General features: G+C 39.6%; 1 protein-coding gene and 1 long non-coding RNA gene across 4 annotated transcripts in view; one reads left to right on the top strand and one right to left on the bottom strand.

Moving 5' to 3' along the window:
• Positions 1–888: 888 nt before the first annotated feature.
• On the bottom strand, positions 889–15,326 carry LOC140843412 (uncharacterized). Of its 2 annotated transcripts, none has more exons than XR_012121151.1 (3): positions 15,164–15,326; positions 8,735–8,876; positions 889–4,826 (listed from the first exon to the last, which is right to left on the bottom strand). It is a non-coding gene; the product is annotated as an uncharacterized lncRNA (long non-coding RNA). The 2 variants fall into 2 exon arrangements; XR_012121150.1 differs by having other exon boundaries at positions 889–4,811; positions 15,164–15,325.
• Positions 15,327–15,382: 56 nt separating this feature from the next.
• Positions 15,383–24,015, top strand: part of NDUFV2 (NADH:ubiquinone oxidoreductase core subunit V2) — a 47,768-nt gene continuing 39,135 nt past the window's right edge. The window contains exon 1 of one of the 2 annotated variants that reach the window (XM_037008378.2): positions 15,383–15,549. In XM_037008378.2, the coding sequence (XP_036864273.1) occupies positions 15,496–15,549 (54 nt within the window). In that variant the 5' untranslated portion in view covers positions 15,383–15,495. The remainder of the gene's footprint in view (positions 15,550–24,015) is intronic. The other variant, XM_037008376.2, reaches the window with a different exon arrangement.

Raw genomic sequence — 24,015 nt, 5'->3', positions numbered from 1 at the left:
TTTAATGTATTAACTAAGATAGGCTTGTGAAAACCAGTAGAAAGGCTTCAGTTCCAGGTTGTGAGCTTTTTGCCTAGTCTGCAACATGCTCTGTCTGCCCCGTTGGTGCCTGGTCCTGGCCTCTCTGCTGGAGGGCTGTGAGGTGCAGGCCTGCTTCAGGGCCATCCTGTGGGAAAGGTTGCTCCTGCTCAGATTTGGCACCAGAATGAGAACTGGAGTTGCTACTAGCTCTTACCCATTCAAATACCTATTGTTAGCAACCCTGAAAGAGACTGTGGGGTTAGTTTGTTTATTTTCTTGCTTTTGTTTTGTTTTATAGCTCTGGGCTTTAGGAAGACCACACATGCCACTGAGGTGTTGGAATGAAGAGATGGTTTTGAATCACTTATCTTATGCTGGTGTCAAGGAACCCAGAGACATAAGTTGAGGTAACAGCACCCTTTAAATTTTACTTAAAATATGATTAAGCCTTCTTCCCAGCTCTGTAAGAAGTCTAGTGATTCACCCAGATTTACTTTTTAATTCTTGAGATTTTACAGACGCGCACTCACTTCTAGTTCCAAAACCCTGCTCTTGCTGAACTCACATCTCTCTTGGGGCTTTGTCCATGGTTGTCATCTGTTTTTCTGCTCCCGGCCAACCCAGACATGGAATTCTGCCTCTTTTCTTTGATTTTTCCCAAGACAGCTTTCCCAAGCAAAGCTTTGTGGAATCTCATCTCTCTCTTTACTCTTTCCCTTCTAGTCTCTCAGCGCTCAGATTCAGATTGGTTTAACTATGACTTGGCTTCCTTGTATTCTTTCATCCATGGCCCCAGGGCCTTACTTTCCACCTACAAGTGGATAATCAAGGTATTTTTCTAAACAAAGATGGTTTTCTAAGAGGAACTCTGATGCAAATTCTTTAAGATATACATATATATACACACAGGTATATACATATAAATATACATGATACATATATGCATATGCATGTCACACATATATACTATACAATACATAGAAACATAAATAATTGCATGAATGTTTATATAATTAAATACATCATATGGTTACATATAATACAAACATACATACACCCTATGACATACATCTGTTTAGATCTAAACCAGCTTCATATGGAGATGATGAACTCATTAGCTCCTGTCATTGTGTTGGCTTCTTTTCCTCATCTTTTCGTTTCTGCATTGACACAGATCCTCCTCTATAACTGAAATGCACTGTTTAGTTTAGAAAATGGGAGACTGAAAATATCTGTCCAGTCTCTCATTTATTCAATCACACATTCACTCAACCTATCCTAATTGAGCACTGACCATGAAATACTACACTGGATCCTAGAGAAGAGATGGTAAAGAAGCGAGGGCCCATATCATTTGAAACTTAAAATCCAGCTTTATGGGCAACACTACAAAATGAAATGTCCTGGAACGCACCATTCTCATCAGAAGAACAGCAAATTAGAGCCAAACGCTAAAGCCTTGCAGAGTACACCAGTGCTGCTGCTTCAGCAGTATGAGCAGGAGGCAAAAAGCCACTGTGGTCAAAACAAACTGCTGGCTTATGGATTTTTTTTTAATGACAATTTGCATGCTCTTCTAACAGCATTAGTTCTGCTTAGATGGCAGAGTAGCTTTCATGAAAGTATGAGCTAAGCCTTGTCTTATGCCTGCTTGAAAAAAAGAGGTCAAGTAAAACGACTGTAGTAACAGCACTAAGCTAGTTGAAAACCACAGTGTCTTTCAGATGAGACAAAAAAAGCCACACACTGGAAATTTTTTGCCCACTGAAAACCCCATGAAGTTCTTTCAGAAACACACATACAGACAATTCCTTCTTTTCTCCTGAAGAGTGTCTGCAAGCAAGACAGTAGAATAGTTTGGCAGCCTGAGTTCATTTTGAAGTAAGCAGCAAGAGCTCCCTGAGCATTAAGTTAGCACACAGTCAGCAAGCACTCGGACCTTATCTATGTTCACGAAATTGCATGTACCTTGAAAAGAAGACTTTCCAATTCACCCAGGCCTACACACACTCACAACTCATGAGCCCTAGGAACCCAGTCTGGTAACATGCTGGCTGTACTTGGGTTGGCTGTTTTCATTTCTGCTGATTTGGTTTTAGACTGGCAAAACGGGAAGATGCTACACTGAGACAAGGCAAATTAACAGGAGATGTGTCTTATTTTTAACCTCTCACCTTGGCTATGTTTGGGATGAGGAATGTAATCCTCATGTAGCACTTCAGAATGTCTTCATACAGTACTGCAATTTATAACTAAACTCACACTGAATATTCTACTCATTTAAGACATTTTAAACCTCTTTGGAACAATGAATGAGCAATGAATGAATACATTTTGCACAAATCCATGCCATGTACATTGTAGGATGTCTATATAAAAGCTGAGTAACTTCTTCAGAGTTCATTTGATATCAAAATGGACCCAGAGTCAGAAAACAGGAGTGTCAGCCTACATGCTAATAAACATGGTCTATGTATGGTCTTGATAACTTTTAAAAAATTCAAATGTCAAATGTATTTTTAACATGTCCATAGAACAATTAACTTACAAATTTAATGAAGAATAACAAGTATTAAAATACTGAAGAGTGATATTCATGTATGCAGAAGAAAAATATGATTGCTTGTTTCCCAGTGGAGTCAAATATGATAAACAACTTCTGCATTACCTCCAAAATAGAGGGATACAGGTGTTCGCATTTACTGAAGTCAGCTAGAATTAGCTCTGTGTTTGTTCACATTAAATTAAAGGAAAATTTAAATTAAATTTAACAAAATTAGATGTAAATTATTTGTTAGAGGAAATACTAATGGTCTTAATTTGAAAACATTTAGCGAGATGAACTTCACATGCTGGGAGTAGTACTGACAGAACTTGTGCCTCGGGTTCATAAATTTACAGTTCTTAATTCTCAGACTTCCCCAAACCATAGAAGAACCAGCCATTCCTGGGAAACTCTGCCCTCTCATAGGATGCTCCTTTCTATTCTTTTTACTTCAGTTACACTATTTAATGAGGTCAGGCAATCACAAGATGTACTCTAACCTGAAGATCCTTTAAGAGGATACTTCAAATTCTATAAATTATATCCAGATTTAGTATGAATATTCTGTTTGCTTGAATGCTAGAAAAGTCCTCTCCTTGTATGACAGAGGCTGTAAACAAATGCAGAAAGGATGGACTATTGACAAATGATGTTGAAAATATTAATGGTGACTATCTTAGGGCAGTGGGTGTTCAGGTGATGTTTAATGTATTTCTTCATATTTTAAATGTTTGAATTTTAACAATGATCATGAATAAAATTACTCACGTAATTAGTAAGTTATTTACATTGTAAAAATTACAGTATTGGAAAAACAGCTTCCTATATGTTAATAAATAAAATTAAATCCTTACTGAGCACCCTATTCACAGAAAAGTTACAGAAAGAATGAAGACCAAAATACATGAAGTGAAATTTTTATACTTTTAGAAGGAAATATGCAGATTATCTTCACAACCTTGAAGTAAGCAGAATTTCTTAAAGACAGAAAGAACATGAATCATAAAGGAAAAGATTTATAAATTTGCTTCTAGTTTTTAAATGATGCCAAAATTAAAGCTTAACTTTAAAGTTTGGTTAAAAAACAAGCCAAGGACTAAGAGAAGATATTTGTAACATGTATTACAAAGTACCTAATATATACCAGGATTTAAAATTAATAAACAACAAAACAAAATCCCCAATTTTAAAAAATGGGCAAAAATTAAGAACAAGACACAGAGAAGAAAAAAAAATCACCAAAATTCACAAAAATACGCTCTTCCTCCTTAAATGTAGAAAAATACAAATTAAATTAGATGTCACTTTATATCCCTTGATTGTCTACAAAATGTTTAACTTGACAATATGAGTTGTTGGAAAGGAGGTAGAAAATAGGAACTTGCATATTCTACTAGAGGGAGTGAAAATAAATACAATTATTTTAATATCCAGTTACCTCCAGTAAAGCTAACAATTTCCTTGTAACCTAGGAAGTCTTCCTCTAGAGAAACCTGCAAATATGTGCACAGGAGACAGCTACAGAAAGTTGGGAACAATCTAAAATCCACCAGAAGGGTAATGAAAAGTAAAGTTTATTTTCCCAAGAACATTAATAGCAGCTTAAAAAATGAACTAGATCTCTGTGTGTTGAGTATTAACATAGATAACAAAATTTATACCATTGAGAGGAAAAAAACAGGCTGTGAGAATAACTCAAACAGTATGATACAACTTATTTTAAATTTAAAAAGCACTGTATACATTGATGATAGGTACATATATAGATAATAAATAGAAATCACATACTTGAGGATACTGCTGGGGTTGTCTCTGGGAAGGAAGTGGGGAAGGCAACTGAAGAGGGAAGTAAAATGGACCGGACTTTTATCTAAACATTTATTTTACTTTTATTAAAAATTTTACAAAGCATATTGCAAAACATAAAAGCAGTGAACTTAGACGCGGGTTCCTGCTTGTCACAGACCCTGACCAGCTGACCAGAGTCACAGAGCACCCAGGTTGCCTGAAGAGAGCCTCCAGGGCCCTTGGGTGGGACCCCGTCAGCAGTCATGGGAATGCCCCCTTCAATTTCTGTTTACAGTCATGATGTGGGTGAAACACCACTGGATCTCCAGCACGAGAATCAGTGACATCGCTAGAGGAGTGCCCACGGTGACAGGCCACCTCATTCACAGTCCCACAGTGTTCCTGGAGTTTCTGGAATAGACACCCGTAGTGTGGGAGGAAGATAACAGCTCTCGGCCTGAAAGAGATTATACTGAGACAGGAAATTGAAAGTATTTGACGAAAAACTGATTGGTATGGGATTGGTCAAATTGGTCTGAAATTATCCCCCTCACCTCTCAAAGACTGACTTTAAACATCCAACTCACACAGCCTCTGCAAGAGGGACCCATGTCTTATGAAAAAAAGGGCATTTTCTCAGCAAAATTTCTAACAGTTTGTCTTCCCTCCCTGCTGCTCTCTCCTGTCTGCTGGCCACAGGTTTGGGGATTCATGCTGGAAGGTGTCTGACAAGCTCTATCAGCACCTTTTGATGAAGACTCGGAATTTGACTTGGTTCACGTACTGGAGATTGTCTAGGAAAGACTGTACTTAGCCTTGGTACTACTGTGTGTTAAGCAGGAACTTGAAAAACAAGGGACAAATACAAATTCCACAGCATAGGTTTATACAATAAAATGTGTTTCCATTTACAGTGTAACAACTTAAAACTTCCAACTGTTAAGTACCAGTTAAGTATCAGTTTTCTGGGAAACAACAGCTCAGTCTGTTTCAGACTCTCCATCCCTTGTGGGTTGCTGTATTTAATCTTATCCTTTTGCTGAACTTTTGGGGGCCCTTAGAGTCAGTGTTAGTTTAAGCAAATCTGTCTGCTTTAACACTGGAAATAGAAAAAAGTAAATCTTTGCCAAATCCTTCAGAGATTACTATATTTGCTTATGGTTTACAAACAAACTTTATAAAAGCTTTTTGATTAAACTAGAAAAAAGTAATTTATTTAAAAATAAACGTTTGTACTTCCCCAGTGTTACTGGGGACCTTTCTGGGCTTGGTTTGGGTGATTATAGCTGCAGCCGGTTGAAGCACTAGAAGTGACCCTATTTTGGGCTTTTGTCATTCAAGAGCTGTAAGGGGTAAGGAGGTTAAAAGACCAAAGCAGGAGCATTATCACCCCTCTGGGACCTCACTGGACCTTGCCTGGGCAGAGATGGGGTTTGGTGGGGTGACTTAAATCTTCTCCCACCTCTCCTGAAGGAAACCAAGCTTTGTGTTGATTTCTAGCTGTTAACAACGGTTTCATTTGTCAATATTCTAAAAATTACTGGGAAGATGGCATCATTAAAAAAAAAGGTCTCTCAACCCAAAGATAAGGCAAGCAGTTTTCTCTTGAGAAAAGTACAACATGATATCCTTCTCCTTTAGATTTCTAGGTCAGTTTAAGGATATTTAATAAAAGCATGATAAGTATTGTGATTAGTCACATTTCTCAGAAGACTCCTCTGCTCTTTGTAACTTCCCCTCTTTTCTAATAGGCCCAATACAAATTTATCTTGATAAATGTGTCTCAGAAATAAAACACAAGTTTTATGCATTAATTACGACCTGGCGCACCCATAGATATGTACTCTGGTGCTATCTGACAGATCCCTGGAGACCAGGGTGAGACTCAGCAGGCACTGAAACCCACCCAGCATGCTGGCCACTGTCTACCTTAATGGGTTAGTACTTGAGACTTGCCGGGAGTTCAACACTGTACCCGTCACCCTGCCCCAGAAGGTCATCATGGCCTCACATGCGGGGCTCTTTGCAGACCCCATCCCAGCCGGTCTCAGGCTAATCAGACCAGACCCTAGTCAGGAAGCATCTGAAGTCCCTACCCATCACCCTAGATTCACTGTGAAGTCTCCGGTAGGGAATGCACGAGTGGACACCCTGCACACATCTCCAGCCTTATTTCTCCCTGGCCTCCCTTCCTTCTGCCGACACCCGGCTCCACTACAGGCGCATGCGCACGCACGCTGTTGTTCTCAGGATGTGCCCTTCCTGCTCAACATCCCCAGGCATGACTCAGTCGCGCTGCTTCCTCTTTCCTCTGTCTGGAATGCATCATTTTCAGCAAAAGTGTTTGCCTGGTACAGAGAAGCACCATGACCAAGAAAGGCTATGATAGGGTTCCTTGATCGTTCATGTTTCTTGAACACCATGACTTCTGTGTTCACAGTCAGTTCTGGTTGCAGCAGCACGTGTGGCCTCAGGTCGGCCCTGTTTCCTCAGCCACAAATGAAAAACCTTCCAAAACTTTGTGAAGGAGGAGGCATTATCTTCATTCTTCTGATGAGGAAACTGAGCTCAGAAAGGCTACACAACTTGCCCAAAGTCAGCCTCCCAGAAAACTGGTAGGCTAGGATGTAAACAAGGAGCCTCTGATTCCAAAGCCCATGCTCCACTATCTCCACAGCCCTCGTCTTAGACTTATTTCTTTTTTGTTTCTGTTTCCTGAGTCCATGTGTTGTTTTGCATCAGTGCCAAAGTCTCTCTAGGACTGGGGCCCTGCTTTGTTCCCTGAGCCTTGGAGAGTGGAAGGCTCCTTCAGACCCTAACTGAATGCCTGAGTCCAGCTCCCTGCAGACAATGTCCCCTTGCTGCCTGGATATCTAAGCATGACCCGAATTCACCATCACTGAGCTCTCCCATCTGATGGAGTACTGGACTCCTGCAGTCAGATCTCTGAAGCCAACTGCTAACAGAAACTATAACCTCTTGTTGCCACCCCTTTTGGCTACTGATTTTCTCGCAGCACCAGCACCTGGAACTTCGTCCCCAGTTTTCACCCCACTCTGGGAAGCAAGTCTGCAATCAAGTCCTGCCCCTCCCAACCTTCTCCACTGCACCCCACTCTACCAAGTTAGATCCTGAGGGACTTGAGCAAGACAGCCTCAGCGGGACCAGTGCAACAAGACTCGGACGTAAACCCCCTATCTTCATTTATTTGTCCACTAGGGTCTTAAGTTGGGCTTCCCCAGAAGCCCACTTTGAGACAAAGATTTGAGTCCAGGTAGTCTACTTTGGTGTGACCCAAGTAAGTGTTACTGAGTGGGTCACCCCTGTGACTAGTGGGGCAGTGCCACTGGGGAGCTTTGGAGGATAGCACAGAACACACCTCTGTGTCATCCCATGGAAAGAGGGCAAGGATGCATGGGGATTCTTCCTCCCATTCCCTTGGTCCTTGGCTGAGGGCTGCACGTGCACTGCTGGCTGAACCCCTCAAGGGGAGTTGTGGGTGCTTGCAGAATGTTGCTCTAGTATATACTGTGATGGTGGGTACCTCGATATTACAGGAAGAGCATAGGTACCATCTGCTATAGATAGTAAATAATACTCAAAACTGTTGTATCAGTGATCCTGGAAAGCCTTCAGAGGAAGTACACAGAGTCACAATGAGTATTACCTATTGACGTCTTCCAGTGTTTCTTATGTTTGGCTCATGAGTTTTCACCAGAGCCCCATGTTGCCATGTTGGGCTGATTTGGCAGCTCCCCACCTCACCCTGTCTCCAGTACATGCACCAGAATTCTCAGGTCTTTCAAGAAATTCGGAGGTCTTTTGTGTGTTTTTTGCTCTTGCTCTTTTATTAACTGTGAGAATGTAGGTGATAGGTGATCATTCATACTTAGTGAGCCCTCCCCTTCTATGAAAGGGCATGACTAAGTGCTATGAGAGAGCACTAAATACATAGTACCCTTCCTGCCCTCAAGGAACTTGCCATCCAGTAGGGCAATTACAATATTTATCATAATTCTTCTTTTCAGTTGGAATATGGGTAAGAACTAAAGGGATAGAATTGCTCAAGAGCTTCCAGCTGAAAAATCTGTAAGGACAGAAATCAAGTTAGCTTGGGACTAGAATTAAAATGCCACAGTCATGGAATCGAGTCCCTAATTTAAACCTCTGCCAGCTCACTGAAGATGGCATTACTGGTGACACTGTGTTGTAGTTAGTGCTCTAACTCCAGCTGTACTGTCAATTCCTTAAGAACAAGGATAACTTCCATATTAGTTATCTATTGTTGCATAACAAATCACCCCAAAACTTAACAACTTAAAATGAGATACATGTATGATTCCACAGTCTCTGTGAGTCAGGAATCTGGACACAGCTTACCTGGATCCACTTTCTCAGTTCTTCACGAGGCTGAAATCAAGATGTTGGCCAAGGCTCAGGGCTTAGGGAGGCTCAACTGGGAAAGGATCTGCTTCTAAGCTCAGTGATTGTGGCAGGAGTAAGTTATACACAGACAGGTAAACTGGAAAGAGAATTTAAAATCTAGGTTATCTAGAGAGGTTGACCAGCAAGGATCTAGGCACTGCATGTACTCTGGGGAATAACACCTCACAGAGATTTCAAGTTGGAGTTCAGCAGAAGAGTGGATCCATGTGAAAATTAGGTCAAAACTCCTTCTTTACACAAGATCAGCTATAAGTTTCTGTAAGCCCTTAAGTCTAGGATTGCATTGGGTTTTAAGAATGTGTCATTCTTTATGTCAGGTGAAATGCTGGTTAGGAAAGGAAGTCCTTTTACTCAGAAAGATTCATTCTTGGTCTGAGAACTGATAAACATTCTCTCCTTTTTCCCTCTCTCTCTCATTTCCTCTATTTCAAGGAAGAGTGATTTCCTGATTCTATACACATAAGATATTTGTGGAAAGTCACAAACATTACTGGCCAGTTCAGCCTTCTTATTTTGTTTGGTGATTTAAGCCACACATATTAATACTAGCATTCCTTAGATGTTGATGGATGAGTAAGAATCAGACTGTGTACTTTGAAAGAATGATGGGGGATCCCAAGAGCTACAAATTCTGCAAAACAAATCCCTTGAGTAAATAATGGAAAATGATAGTTTATTTTAAGTCCTTTGAAAAGTTGAAAAAATGATGTAGAAGGAAAGGGCTCATCTGTTCTGTGTCAGCTGTGACCTTTGACTATATAAACACAAGAAATGCATGAGCTGGAGCTAGGAAATAGTATTACTTCTCTACTATCCAGATGAACAAAATGGATCTTCCCATTAAGTTTTACAGATATGTACTATAGCACCATTACACAGAATATTATATTTATAACTGATTATTAAAGAAGAAGGCAGCTGTTAAGATCTTGGCAACGTCAGGAACTTTTTTTAAATCTGAAAAGTGAGGAGATTGGGCCAGATCTTTTCTAGTCTTTCCTGTTCTAGACTACTGATAACAGGACTCATCAAATCAGGCTGTCTCAGAATCCATACAATTCCTGTCCTTCTACTACCCTGATGTACCAAACCCGTTTTATCTTATTCTTCACATGCCATCTTGACAGTCACACACAACAGTTAACACACATCAAGTGTGCCAGTCCCAACCAAAAGCATCTCGCTTGTAAAGGAGGAGGAAGGTGCCAGCCCCAGCATCAAGGGTCTCTGTTTCTATGCTTTGAAATGACCTGGTAGGAAGTGGGTCCCAGAGGAAGCAGGGGAATGTCTCCTCTAACCTTTTATTAACAGGGTGAGTTCAGAAGTTTATCTTTTTGCCACTTTGACCTCTTCACTGCTTTCCAACAACACTTATCTTTCACTTCTTCCAAGTAAAAACTTATCTCCAAGAAACTCTATTTATGGCAAGTTCTTAAACAGCCTTCAAGTGTCAGCCCAACACTAACTCCCCTAGTGAGACTTGGCACTTCTTCCTCTAGCTCCCATTTCATCTGGCACACACGCTCTTGCTACAATCGTTTCCCTGCAGGGTGTAAGTTCAGAGCGTTAAGTCCTCAAAAGGAGCAATGGTCTTTTGCCTTTCTATTTCCAGAGCTCTAGTGTTTAGCACATAAAGGGGCTGAAAATATATTTGTACAGCACAGGAATGAATGAAGGTCTTTCCTGACTTATTTCCCCCTGCTCTGATCACTCCTTCATCTTAGGCTATTTATACCACACCACACAAGTAGATGAACTACTGAGATGCAATGTAATTTTTCTTAGTCAAGGAATCTATTCTATGAGCAAGGTGAATTGCCTATTTAAAGAAACCTCATATGAATCTTTTTGTAACTGGTCAAGGGAGACACGAATTCAGATATGCACAAGGATTTTAAAGAGCAGCTTCATGGGAGGGAGGCCAGAGATGTTTCTGCTGCCTAGAATTAAAACTGTCCAAAGAGCCTCAGAACTGGCTCACGTCCCACTTCCCAGTCCACTCTCACTGATGCCCTAAATGAAAACCTGAATGAAGATTAACAGCAGGAAAAGGAAGTACACTCTAATAGGTTTTCAATCACTGCAAAGGACAGAAGAGAGTTATTAACGTTTTCCTTTTTATTTTTCCTTTGTTAATCCAGTTCTCAAAATGAACAAAGCTTTATTTTTCTTGTAATAAAAACAACACATGTTCATTGAAATAAATTTAGACAATACAAAGGTATAAATAAAAAGTTGAAAATTACTCCTAATTCCATCACCCAAAGAACTTTCACTCACATTTTGATGTGTACCTTTCCCTATTTTTTTCTATGCACATATAAAAAGTGTGGTCATGTTGTACATGTTTTGTACATTTTTTGAAGTTAAACTTAACATATCATGGGCATTTTCCTTTACAATAAGTAAGGATTTTCATTGCTATTTTTAAATCTACAGAGCAACATCCCATTGTATGGCCTCACTGTAATTTGTTTCATCAGTTCTCAATGGATGACAATCATTTACATGCTTTCTGGATTTCAGTATTATGAACAACACTGTGATGAATATATACAACTTTGTAGACTTTTCCAGTTATTTCCTTAGGACAAAGTCACAGAAGTAAAATTGCTGGGGTTTGCATATAAAGAACTTGAGTACATATTGCTACATTACCCTCTGGAGAGACTGATCCTACTTATATTACTACCATCACTGGCTGAGTGATTGTTGGTCACACGTTTACCAACACCAGCAGTTAACAGTCTTAAAATACTGCCAATCTGTTAGGCGAAAATTACATTCATTGTTGTTTAATTACTTTAATTACTTGATAGAGAAACATTGATAAAATTGAGAGAAAATTTCACTTGAGCCATGGAGCCAAAACAAGTGACCTGTATCTATCATGGCTTAAGTGACATTCTGCTTATTTTTTTTAAATAGTCTGTTCTCCAGGTCTATATAGTTACTGGCAATTTTTGTTTTTATACCCCCTTTTGGTCCCAATTATCCAATATTAACTTGAGAAGAATTTGAAAGGATCATGAAGAAGTTATTCACTATCCTTCCCTGCCCCCACCTCAGTGTGAAAAAGCATGAAACAGGCCTGACACTTCAGTGTACCACTGTGACCATATCATCTTCTTGGCATCCTCAAATGTCCTGCATGAAGTATTTTCTTTTCTGCCTCTCTTTAAAGCTCTCTTACTCATCCAGCAATAACCTTATCCTTTTTATTCTCCTTCCTTTGAGTTTTCACTTTATAACAGCTGGCTCTTAGTTCCTCTTCTTCCCTCAAAGCAGGACTGGGCCTGCATTTCATGTTATTCATTAGAACACCAGGTGAGGCAGGCCAGTCAATATTGTTAGAGGGGCCATGTCAGAGGCAGAGTACTCCATGATTCCTCCGAGGCTGTTTTCATAAGCAGGATATCAGCTAGGATATAATTATAATTTAGAACACCTGACTGAAGTGTTCTGCAGATGGAGTGGACCACCTTGGTAGATATTGGAAAGAACTGTGTGCCAGGAGCCATGTTAATCATTTTCCATAGGATGAATGATTTAATGTTCTAATTATACTTTCAGAAATTGAGGACCAAGGCTTTACAGAATCTAGTAAGTGATGCGGTTAGAATTCAAATCTAAGTCCCTCTGATTACAAAGCTCATGTTTTCATTTTACTACATCCTCAATAATGTCTATTTGTGATGGCATAAAGGAAAAAGAAATCACAGGCATGGCAGAGCCAAAGTTCCCACATCTGGTCATTCCCCTCCTAGATTCTCTAGTCCCAGACCTCCACCCCTGTCCCCCAAACACAATCTTGCATTAAAAGATTGACCACTGTGGTTAGCACAGTTCTCTGGGCTTATTGGTAGTAGCATTAACTTTGAAGAGTGGAATATACCTACTAGCCATAATGTTCATTATGTGAATGTAATCAAGCCAATTTCAATCAAGCCTATAGGGTTAGGTCACTAATATTTGAAATTACTGACATCCATGTTGGCTTTAAGAGTGGGAGGAACAGGAATTTTCAAACAGCTCCCACAATTCTATCCCAAGGACGCTGAGCAGAACAGTTGATTGTGCATTAGGTTACTTTATACATGGGGTGGATCTAGAAATGAACTCACATTATTGAGTGTAAGAGAGGTTAATTCTAACATTTCCACTTGAGAATTATTTAGATCCAGAATAAGCCAAAATCATGCTGGTATTAGCAAATCTTTTGGACTAGTGAACAGAGTGGTGTCACACTTACTGGCAGTTGGATAGCTGTTGAACATAAAAGCATTTACTTTCTGTATCATCTTTGAGAAAGTAATGGGCTAGACATGCCCTTAGTTCTGATCGTTCATATTTTAAACATTACTGTTTGCACTGTTTGGTTCTGCTTCTAGGTAACAGAAGTTAGGGACACCTGCTAAGTCCTTGCTTACTGTTAGACACCAGTGAGATACATATACCTTCTCTATGGACTGTGAACATCAAATGATGCTACTCTACTATAGAAAATCACAAGCTAACATTCACTGAGCACTGTCTCTATGCTAGTACTTTAAAAAGAACTTTACAGGTGTAAACTCATTCCACTGCCATAACAGCTACGAAAAGGGCACTATTATGAAGCAGAAACTTGGAGACTACCTTGCCTGAAGTCACACAGCTAAAAAGCAGTAGAGATGGGGTCTGAGCCAGCAGACTGATGCTAGAGCCTCTTAACTAACATGGCGTATATACCAATGAGATAAAGAAGTTGGGTGCAGGAATATCTGGGACCGGTGGAAGGTAGGAGTTATTTTTCTTCTCTGGAATGTTGTCGTCTGCATATGCTACTTGGATCTCATGCAGCCATCTTGTGACCAAAAGAGTCACAGTTGACTGACAGTAGAAATATGCGAGGCACTCAAGTTTCTGCAGACATCCTTGAGTAAGTGAATTATCTAGTCTTGGAACTGCTCTAAGTCAGGAATTCTTTTCATGTGAGATCATGAACCCAATACTGTTTAATCTACCTTAGTTATATCTATTACTTGTATCAAAAACACTCTCACTTGATGACCTTTCAGAGAGGCCAAATATTTGCACCACGTGCAAGATTTTCATTCAGTTATCAAATACTGAATGCCTTCCACATACCAGGTACAGTACAAGTTGTTGAACCAAACAAGTTGGAAGGCAGCAGGTTTCTGCAGCAAGGAGGTTATAATCCAGTGGTGATTGTAGTAATGAAAGTGGAGACAGGCATTTTTAGGGAAGGTATCATGAGGACTAATCTAGACCAGGAGGTCAGGGAAGGTCCTAATAGCATCCAGGAAGGGCACTCATACCAGATTCAAAGAATCCACACCACAACAGTCAGTATCATCCATTTCTAAGTTTGTATCTATTTAATTTGTGATATATTTTGGTTTTAGTTGTGTAACAACTATAAGAATAGTGTTATGTAAACCCACAATGTTGGGTATATATAAATTTAGGTAATTTTATAGTAAAATGATTTAAATCAACATTGAGGCCCAGAATATTTTTCCCTTTTAAAGGGAATACTGAAGTCAATTGAGAAGCAGGCTAAGATAAAAGATAAAAAAGCAAAGGAATGAGAACCAAGGCATTTGGTGTCAATTTCTAGCTCATTGGCTAATAGCCCTCTGTGACTTGAATTCTATACTTTGTAAAATATGATTCATAAGGTGTTGGAATAGAATATTTTAGAGGTTTTTAATTAATGAGAGATAAAATTTGAAAATTCCTGTACTGCCAAGAAAGCTCCAGAAATCATTCACAAGTTTAGCAAAGAAAATGGGCAAAAGGGAAGGGGTGGGTACAGGACATGACACACAAGAAAAAAAGGCAGTGACAGGAAAAATCAAGAGACAGTAAGTGTCTGGTAAGCTCTCCATAACAGGAAACATAGCTGTGCACACTATGTTTGTCACTGAATAAACACTTGTTGGAATTTCCAAAGATGACCAAACAAACATCAAGAAGGAAGTGGCTTTTTTTTTAAGTTTTATTATGGAAATTTTCTAACATGTACCAAAGTGCGGACAACAGTCATAAGAACTACTACACAGCTCCAACAGTCATCACTTGTGGCCAATCTTGTTTCATTTGTATTTCTCTCTCTCCATTATTCTGAAGCAAATTCCAGATACCATACTACTTCACCCAAAATACGTAGACACAAATCTCTAAAGCAAAAGAATGGGAATCAAAGCGTTTGGTGGCTATGCCTAGCTCACTGGGTGGCAGCCCTCTGTACCCTCAATTCTATCATTTGTAAAATAATAATTTATAGGGTGTTGCAAAGGAATATTTTTAAAAAGGAGCCACAATAAAACAAGAGGTGCTCTCCAGAGGGTAGCTCACTCATAAATCCAGGTCGGCGTGTCATTCCCCCGAAGTCCAAAGCATCGTCCGAGGACGCTTCCTTTCAAGGATGGGACGCCAGCCGCGGCCCAGCGGACCCAACCTTTTAAATTCCTGGGAGATCGAAACCTCGTTCCTCTGCCCGGTAAGTCTCCGCCCACCGGCCCCAGCAACCCTCGCGCGCCCCGCGCGCCCCCGCCGCCATGGCGTAAGGAGCGGCGTACCGCCCTGGACGCCCTAAGCCTGGGCTCGGGAGCGCGCACGCCGAGCGTCCCGACTCGCTCGGAAGTCTCGGCTACGGCCGCAGGGAAAAGGCAACGGTTTGGCCCGCCATGTTGCTCTCCGCGGCGCTCCTGGCCCGGGTGGCTGGCCTCACCGCCCAGTGGGTAAGGAGGTTCGGAATGAGCCCGGGCACTGCTGCTGCTCTTCTCCCTCTCCGTGCCTCCTTTTGTTGTGGGCACACGAGAGCCCTGGGCTCTGGACGGGCCTGCAGGCGGCAGCAAGGACACTGCGGCCTTCGCCCTCTCCCCAGGGAGGCCTCTGCGGCGCCACCGCGAGCTGGGAGCTCCGAGGGAGGGTCGGCAAATGTAGCTGCCGCGGATGCGTGGCCTCCCCCACAGGACTGGGAAGTTTACGCCTAATTCAGTCAAGGGGAGAGTGAAGGAGGGGCCTGTCGGTGGTCTGTTCTGTGCTGTTTCTTTATAGCGTGGAACAGGCCTGCCTTGAGTGGGCTAGATCTGTTTCCGAGAGCCTAGTCCCCGGAGGAGTCCCCTTGCGTGTGAAACCTGGGAAACGTGTTGCTCTCAGGTTGCAGCGTACTGAAGAAAACTCTGAAATTGTAGGCTCTGGCTTGTTTGTGAAAGCTTAATAAGCGTTTCCTTAAGCCAAGAGAGGGGTGACCACTGCTTCATTTACTGCATTTGTGCTTTGCATATCGGAAAAGTTCGGTAAATGATCGTATCAAACTTAACTCGTGAAAGAACATCACCCAGCAGGTTTTAGAGCTGGAACGAACTTTTGAGATTCAAGTACATCTCATAGTAAAAAAAATACTGAATCTCGAGAGGTTGAAACATTCGTTCAAGTTAAGAATGCATTTTCCAGAAATGACGATTGCAACAGGGCATTTACTGGAAAGAAGCCTTTTTTCCTAGTAGTAAAATAGAAAGGGTGAGTCAGTTCTCAGCAGAAGAGAGGGAGTTGGTGCATATTAGTATAGAATGAGTTCAGGACTTTCACTGCCTTTTCTAAGCTTTGTGATTTTGTGTTGTTTTTCTGTTTCCTAAGTTGTAAAATAAAGAGTATTCTAGTTTGCAGAGTTTAGTCTTTTAGTGAACATTGAAGTCTTGTGGGTCATGTGCTGCTGAGCTCCAGGTAGCAATGTGGATAATAAGGATAGGTAACATTTGGTGACTGCTTTTCTGTGTGCAAAGCACCGTGTTAAATATTTACATTCTAAATCTCATTTACAAGGTTGGTACTATTATTTGTCCATATTACAGATAAGAAACAGATTTAGAGAATCTATTCTTGTGGAGTTAATAATCTTACATAAGAGGAACTTTAAATGTCATACTGTGAAAAAGCACAGGACTAGAATTATGAATAGGTCATCGAGTTTGGTTTAAAGGTAGTACAAGATTTTTTTTCTGGAGGCAGTACTAATAGTTTGGGGTAGGATCAGATGGATTGGGGAAAGGATATTCTAGGTGGAATGGATAAGATAAAAGACTCTGATAGTTGGTAAGAAAAAGCTTGGTGCCTATGAGGACTCTCAAGCTGTGTTGCTGGACTCTTGTTGGAGGTAAAATGAGTTCCAACATGAAATAAGGTGGGCAAGGCCAGTATACCTTGCGTGCCATGCCAAAGAATTTGACTTGATATTAGAGGTAGTGAGGAGTCAGTGAAGGATTTTTGAGGAGTAGACAGACATGGTCAGTTTTCTGTGTGGGATGGATCACTGGATGGAACTGAGGATGGAATAGGCTTGGAGCCAGAGGCACGGAGACCAAATAGATAAGAAGCTCTTGCAGAACCTCAGGTGAGAGTTGAGGATCAGATCTTGTCTGTTAGTAGAAAGGATAGAAATGAAAGTACAAATAGATTTTAGTTTCGTCTGTTCTTGACGCAAAGGGCTTAGAGGTATAAATTGAAAAAGCAGTTTTAACAGTGAAAAAGAACAGTAACTTTCAGGTAGTGGAAGAAAATTTTCATCAAGTTTTATGTTAGTTTCTTCAACCTTATTTTTCTTATTGCAAATGTTACCTGGTATGCAGCGTGTGCCCAATGAATATTTGTTGAGTTGATATATAAGTTTAATTTTTTTTGTTCATTCTTCTAAACATCTCTATGTAAGTTTTAAGGTGCACAGCATGATGGTTTGATTTACAAGGTTAATTTTCTATTACACAATACAGTGTAGGAAAAACATAATTTTAGGAACAGCAAATAAAACAGCTCATAAAATAAAAATCACCCATAGTCTCATTAACCTGGAAATTACCAAAATGTTAACATAACAGAATTTTTTGTTTGTAAAAATTGGATGCTTTTGTTAACAGATTTGTAGCCTGTTTTTTCCCATCATACATTTTGATCATTTTTCCAGCCTGTTTTTTCCTATGATACATTTTGATCATTTTTCCTAATCAGTAAACGTTTTCAGTCATTCTTAATGCTGCATAGCATTCCATTTTGAGGATATTCTATAACCTACATAACCAGATCTTTCTAACTTTTTACAAATTGTGGATATCAGAATGACCTAGCAAAAATCAGTAAAAATTTTAAGCAAAGAGGTCCCACTAATAAAGTTCCTTCCCTAAAAAAGAAACATTTAAAGAAACAATTTACATTTTTCAAAGAAACTTACTATTTCTGCCAGTTTTTTCCAGCTCATCATTGCTTTAAAAATATCCAGAACTTGGTACTACTGTGTCTTTAAGTGCCTGGAAGACACTAGTTGTGTGACCTTAAACCATATATCTTAATCTATCTCATTTTCTCTGTAAAGTGCAGTAATGCCTTCTTGAGTGATTATCAAGAATTGCCTAAGAAATTATGAACTATGGAGCAAGACAAACTCAGAATAGGCCTGTTTGCTTCTTTCTTTCAGTAATTGCCCATGGCACCATTTTACAATTCATCACTGCCTCACTCCGAGGCCGCTGCCTACCCACTACCATTAGTAGGGGTAAGAGGGTTGTGGTAGCACTTTCAAGGACTCTGTTTTCAGTTTTAGAATTTTCATTTGATGTTCTTTTATAGTTTCTATTTGTGGGTTTTTTTTTCATTCATTGAATAAATTTTTCCATTATTTTCTTAAGTCTGGATGTAGCAGTTCTGAAGATGTTTGGTAATCTCCATGGATTGTCAAATTGTCTGTTTTCTTGAAAATGGGTGTAGTTTCCTTTTTTGTTGCTGGTATGTTGAGCAATTTTGCATTGTATCCTTGACATTGTGAACAATATGTCATACAGCCTCTAGATTTTAATTCCTGAAAAGAGTGTTTTTTGTTTTTGTTGTTGGAGCCAGTTAACGCAATTGAACTCAAACTGCAATGTAACTTCCTTGTAGGCAGCAGCTCAGATACTGGCTCAGTTCGTCTGGCAGAACTGCTTGGAGTTGGCCACATGTGCATGCATGGTTTTGGGTCAACCACACATTTGGGGACTTCTCTCTGGCTCTTCCTTTTCTCTGATTTCCTACTTTCCCAGCCTGTGGTTGTCCCAGACTCTTCTGTGGTTCTTCAAGCCGTTAAGGCTGCAGGTTTTCTCTTGGACTTAACTGCCCAGCACAGGATAGACTGAAAGACATAGAGAGAAAAACAAAAAAACCCCACCTTTTGTTGGCTTCTCAGTATGGGTTCCCCCCTGTGTTCCCCAAATGCCTTCGTTTGATTGTTCTGGAATACCTTCACAAAGTTTTTTTTATTTTTTATTTTTTTATTTTTTTTATTTTGGTATCATTAATCTATAATTACGTGAGGAACATTATGTTTACTAGACTCCCTCCATCACCAAGTCTCCCCACAAACCCCATTACAGTCACTGTCCATCAGCATAGTAAGATGCTGTAGAATCACTACTTGTCTTCTCTGTGTTGCACAGCCCTCCCTGTGCCCCACCCCATTATACATGTTAATCATAATGCCCCCTTTTCTTCTCCCCACCACCCCCTTATCCCTCCCTTCCCATCCATCCTCCCCAGTCCTTTTCCCATTGGTAACTGTTAGTCCATTCTAGGGTTCTGTGATTCTGCTGCTGTTTTGTTCCTTCAGTTTTTTCTTTGTTCTTGTACTCCACAGATGAGTGAAATCATTTGGTACTTGTCTTTCTCTGCCTGGCTTATATCACTGAGCATGATACCCTCTAGCTCCATCCATGTTGTTGCAAATGGTACGATTTGTTTTCTTCTTATGGTTGAATAATATTCCATTGTGTATATGTACCACCTCTTCTTTATCCATTCATCTACTGATGGACACTTAGGTTGCTTCCATTTCTTGGCTATTGTAAATAGTGCTGCGATAAACGTAGGGGTGCATCTGTCTTTTTCAAACTGGAGTGCTGTGTTTTTTGGGTAAATTCCTAAGAGTGGAATTCCTGGGTCAAATGGTAAGTTTATTTTGAGCATTTTGATGAACCTCCATACTGCTTTCCACAATTGTTGAACTAATTTACATTCCCACCAGCAGTGTAGGAGGGTTCCCCTTTCTCCACAGCCTTGCCAGCATTTGTTGTTGTTTGTCTTTTGGATGGTAGCCATCCTTACTGGTGTGAGGTGATACTCATTGTAGTTTTAATTTGCATTTCTGTGATAATTAGCGATGTGGAACATCTTTTCATGTGTCTGTTGGGTATCTGTATTTCTTTTTTGGAGAACTGTCCGTTCAGTTCCTCTGCCCATTTTTTAAGTGGATTGTTTGTTTTTTGTTTGTTGAGGTGGTGAGCTCTTTATACATTTTGGACGTCAAGCCTTTATCGGATCTGTCATTTTCAAATATATTCTCCCATTCTGTATGGTTCCTTTTTGTTCTATTGATGGTGTCTTTTGCTGTACAGAAGCTTTTCAGCTTAATATACTCCCACTTGCTCATTTTTGCTGTTGTTTTCCTTGCCCGGGGAGATATGTTCAAGAAGAGTTCACTCACATTTATTTCTAAAAGGTTTTTGCCTTTGTTTTTTTCTAAGAGTTTTATGGTTTCATGACTTACATTTAGGTCTTTGATCCATTTTGAATTTACTTTTGTGTATGGGGTTAGACAATGGTCCAATTTCATTCTCCTACATGTAGCTGTCCAGTTTTGCCAGCACCATCTGTTGAAGAGACTGTCATTTTGCCATTGTATGTCCATGGCTCCTTTATCAAATATTAATTGACCATATATGTTTGGGTTAATATCTGAACTCTCTATTCTGTTCCACTGGTCTGTGACTCTGTTCTTGTGCCAGTACCAAATTGTCTCGATTAATGTGGCTTTGTAGTAGAGCTTGAAGTTGGGAAGCGAGATCCACCCCCACCCCCACCCCCCACTTCATTCTTCTTTCTCAGGATTGCTTTGGCTATTCGGGGTTTTTGGTGGTTCCATATGAATTTTAGAACAATTTGTTCCAGTTCATCGAAGAATGCTGTTGGTATTTTGATAGGGATTGCATTGAATCTGTAGATTGCTTTAGGTAGGATGGCCATTTTGACAAATTAATTCTTCCTAGCCAAGAGCATGGAATGCGTTTCCATTTGTTAGTGACCTCTTTAATTTCTCTTAAGAGTGGCTTGTAGTTTTCAGGGTATAGGTCTTTTACTTCCTTGGTTAGGTTTTTCCTAGGTATTTTATTCTTTTTGATGCAATTGTAAATGGAACTGTGTTCCTGATTTCTCTTTCTGCTAGTTCATTGTTAGTGTATAGGAAAGCAACAGATTTCTGTGTATTAATTTTGTATCCTGCAACCTTGCTGAATTCTGATATTAGTTCTAGTAGTTTTGGAGTGGTGTCTTTAGGGTTTTTTATGTACAATATCATGTCATCTGCAAATAGTGACAGTTTGACTTCTTCTTTACCAATCTGGATTCCTTGTATTTCTTTGTTTTGTCTGATTGCCGTGGCTAGGACCTCCAGTACTATGTTGAGTAACAGTGGGGAGAGTGGGCATCCCTGTCTTGTTCCCGATCTCAGAGGAAAAGCTTTTAGCTTCTTGCTGTTAAGTATTATGTTGGCTGTGGGTATATCATATATGGCCTTTATTATGTTGAGGTACTTGCCCTCTATACCCATTTTGCTGAGAGTTTTTATCATGAATGGATGTTGAATTTTGTCAAGTGCTTTTTCAGCATCTATGGAGATGATCATGTGGTTTTTGTCATCCTTTTTGTTGATGTGGTGGATGATGTTGCTGGATTTTGAATGTTGTACCTCCTTGCATCCCTGAGATGAATCTCACTTGGTCAAAGTGTATGATCATCTTGATGTATTTTTGAATTCGGTTTGCTAATATTTGGTTGAGTATTTTTGTACCTATGTTCATCAGGGATATTGGTCTGTAATTTTCTTTTTTGGTGGGGTCTTTGCCTGGTTTTGGTATTAGAGTGATGCTGGCTTCATAGAATGTTTGGAGATATTCCCTCTTCTATTTTTTTGAAAACCTCAAGGAGAATGGGTATGATGTCTTCTCTGTCTGATAAAATTCCACGGTAAATCCATATGGTCTGGGGTTTTGCTCTTGGGTAGTTTTTTGATTACTGATTCAATTTCATTGCTGGTAATTGGTCTGTTTAGATTTTCTTTTTCTTGGTCAGTCTTGGAAGGTTGTATTTTTCTAAGAAGTTGTCCATTTCTTCTAGGTTCTCTAGCTTGTTAGCATACAGATTCTCATAGTATTCTCTAATAATTCTTTGTATTTCTGTGTGGTCTGTTGTGATTTTTCCTTTCTTGTTTCTGATTCTGTTGATGTATGTAGACTCTCTTTTTCTCTTAATAAGTCTAGCTAGGGGCTTATTTATTTTGTTTATTTTCTCTGAAAACCAACTCTTGGTTTCATTGATTTTTTTTTTTTTCTATTCTGTTCTTCTCAATTTTATTTATTTCTCTGATCTTTATTATGTCCCTCTTTTTGCTGACTTTAGGCCTCATTTGTTGTTCTTTTTCAATTTCAATAATTGTGACTTTAGACTATTCATTTGGGATTGTTCTTCCTTCTTTAAGTAGGCCTGGATTGCTATATACTTTGTTCTTAGAACTGCCTTCACTGCGTCCCACAGAAGTTGGGGCTTTGTGCTGTTGTTGTCATTTGTTTCCATATATTGCTTTATCTCTTTTTTTTTGAGAGGGCATCTCTCATATTTATTGGCTTGATCTCTTTTTTTATTTTATCATTGATCCATTGATTAATTAGGAGCATGTTGTTAAGCCTCCATGTGTTTGTGAGCCTTTTTGTTTTCTTTGTACAATTTATTTCTAGTTTTATACCTTTGTGGTCGGAGAAGTTGGTTGGTAGAATTTAGTCTTTTTGAATTGACTGAGTGTCTTTTTGTTAACTAGTATATGGTCTATTCTGGAAAATGTTCCACGTGCACTTGAAAAGAATGTGTATCCTGCTGCTTTTGGATGTAAAGTTCTGTAGATATCTATTAGGTCCATCTGTTCTAGTGTGTTGTTCAGTGCCTCTGTGTCCTTACTTATTTTCTGTCTGGTTGATCTGTCCTTTGGAGTGAGTGGTGTGTTGAAGTCTCCCAAAATGAATGCATTGCAGTCTATTTCCCCCTTTAGTTCTGTTAGTATTTGTTTCACATATGCTGGTGCTCCTGTGTTGGGTGCATATATATTTAAAATGGTTATATCCTCTTGTTGGACTGAGCCCTTTATCATTATGTAATGTCCTTCTTTGTCTCTTGTTACTTTCTTTGTTTTGAAGTCTATTTTGTCTGATACTAGTACTGCAACACCTGCTTTTTTCTCCCTGTTGTTTGCATGAAATATCTTTTTCTATCGCTTGACTTTTAGTCTGTGCATGTCTGTGGGTTTGAGGTGAGTTTCTTGTAAGCAGCATATAGATGGGTCTTGCTTTTTTATCCATTCTATTACTCTGTGTCTTTTGATTGGTCCATTCAGGAAATTTACATTTAGGGTGGTTATTGAAAGATACGTACTTATTGACATCACAGGTTTTAGATTCATGGTGACCGAAGGTTCGAAGGTTGCTTCTTTACTATCTGTGTAACTTAACTCACTTATTGAGCTATTGTAAACACAGTCTGATGATTCTTTATTTCTCTCCCTTTTTTTTCCTCCTCCTCCATTCTTTATATGTTAGGTGTTTTATTCTGTACTCTTTTGTGTTTCCTTTGACTGCTTTTGTGAGTAGTTGATTTTATTTTTTGCCTTTAGTTTGTATTTGTTTGGTCTGCTTTCTTTGACATGATTTTATTTTCTCTGGTGACATTTATTTAGCATTAGGAGTGCTTTCATCTAGAGCAGTCCCTTTAAAATATCTTGTAGAGGTGGTTTGTAGGAGGCAAATCCCCTCAACTTTTGCTTGTCTGGGAATTGTTTAATCCCTCCTTCATATTTAAATGATAATCGTGCTGGACACAGTATCCTTGGTTTGAGGCCCTTCTGTTTCATTGCATTAAATATATCATGCCATTCTCTTCTGGCCTGTAAGCTTTGTTTTGAGAAGTCTGATGGTAGCCTGATGCATTTTCCTTTGTAGGTCACCTTTTTTCTCTATCTGGGTGCCTTTAATAGTCTGTCCTTGTCCTTGATCTTTGCTATTTTAATTATTATATGTCTTGATGCTGTCCTCCTTGGGTCCCTTCTTTTGGGAGTTCTGTGGGTGTCCATGGTATGAGAGCCT

The sequence above is a fragment of the Manis javanica genome, chromosome 9, assembly GCF_040802235.1.
Source record: "Manis javanica isolate MJ-LG chromosome 9, MJ_LKY, whole genome shotgun sequence".
In the NCBI taxonomy this organism is placed as follows: domain Eukaryota; kingdom Metazoa; phylum Chordata; class Mammalia; order Pholidota; family Manidae; genus Manis; species Manis javanica.
Note: the sequence above shows the minus strand (reverse complement) of the source record. Positions and strands in the feature narration are given on the sequence as shown.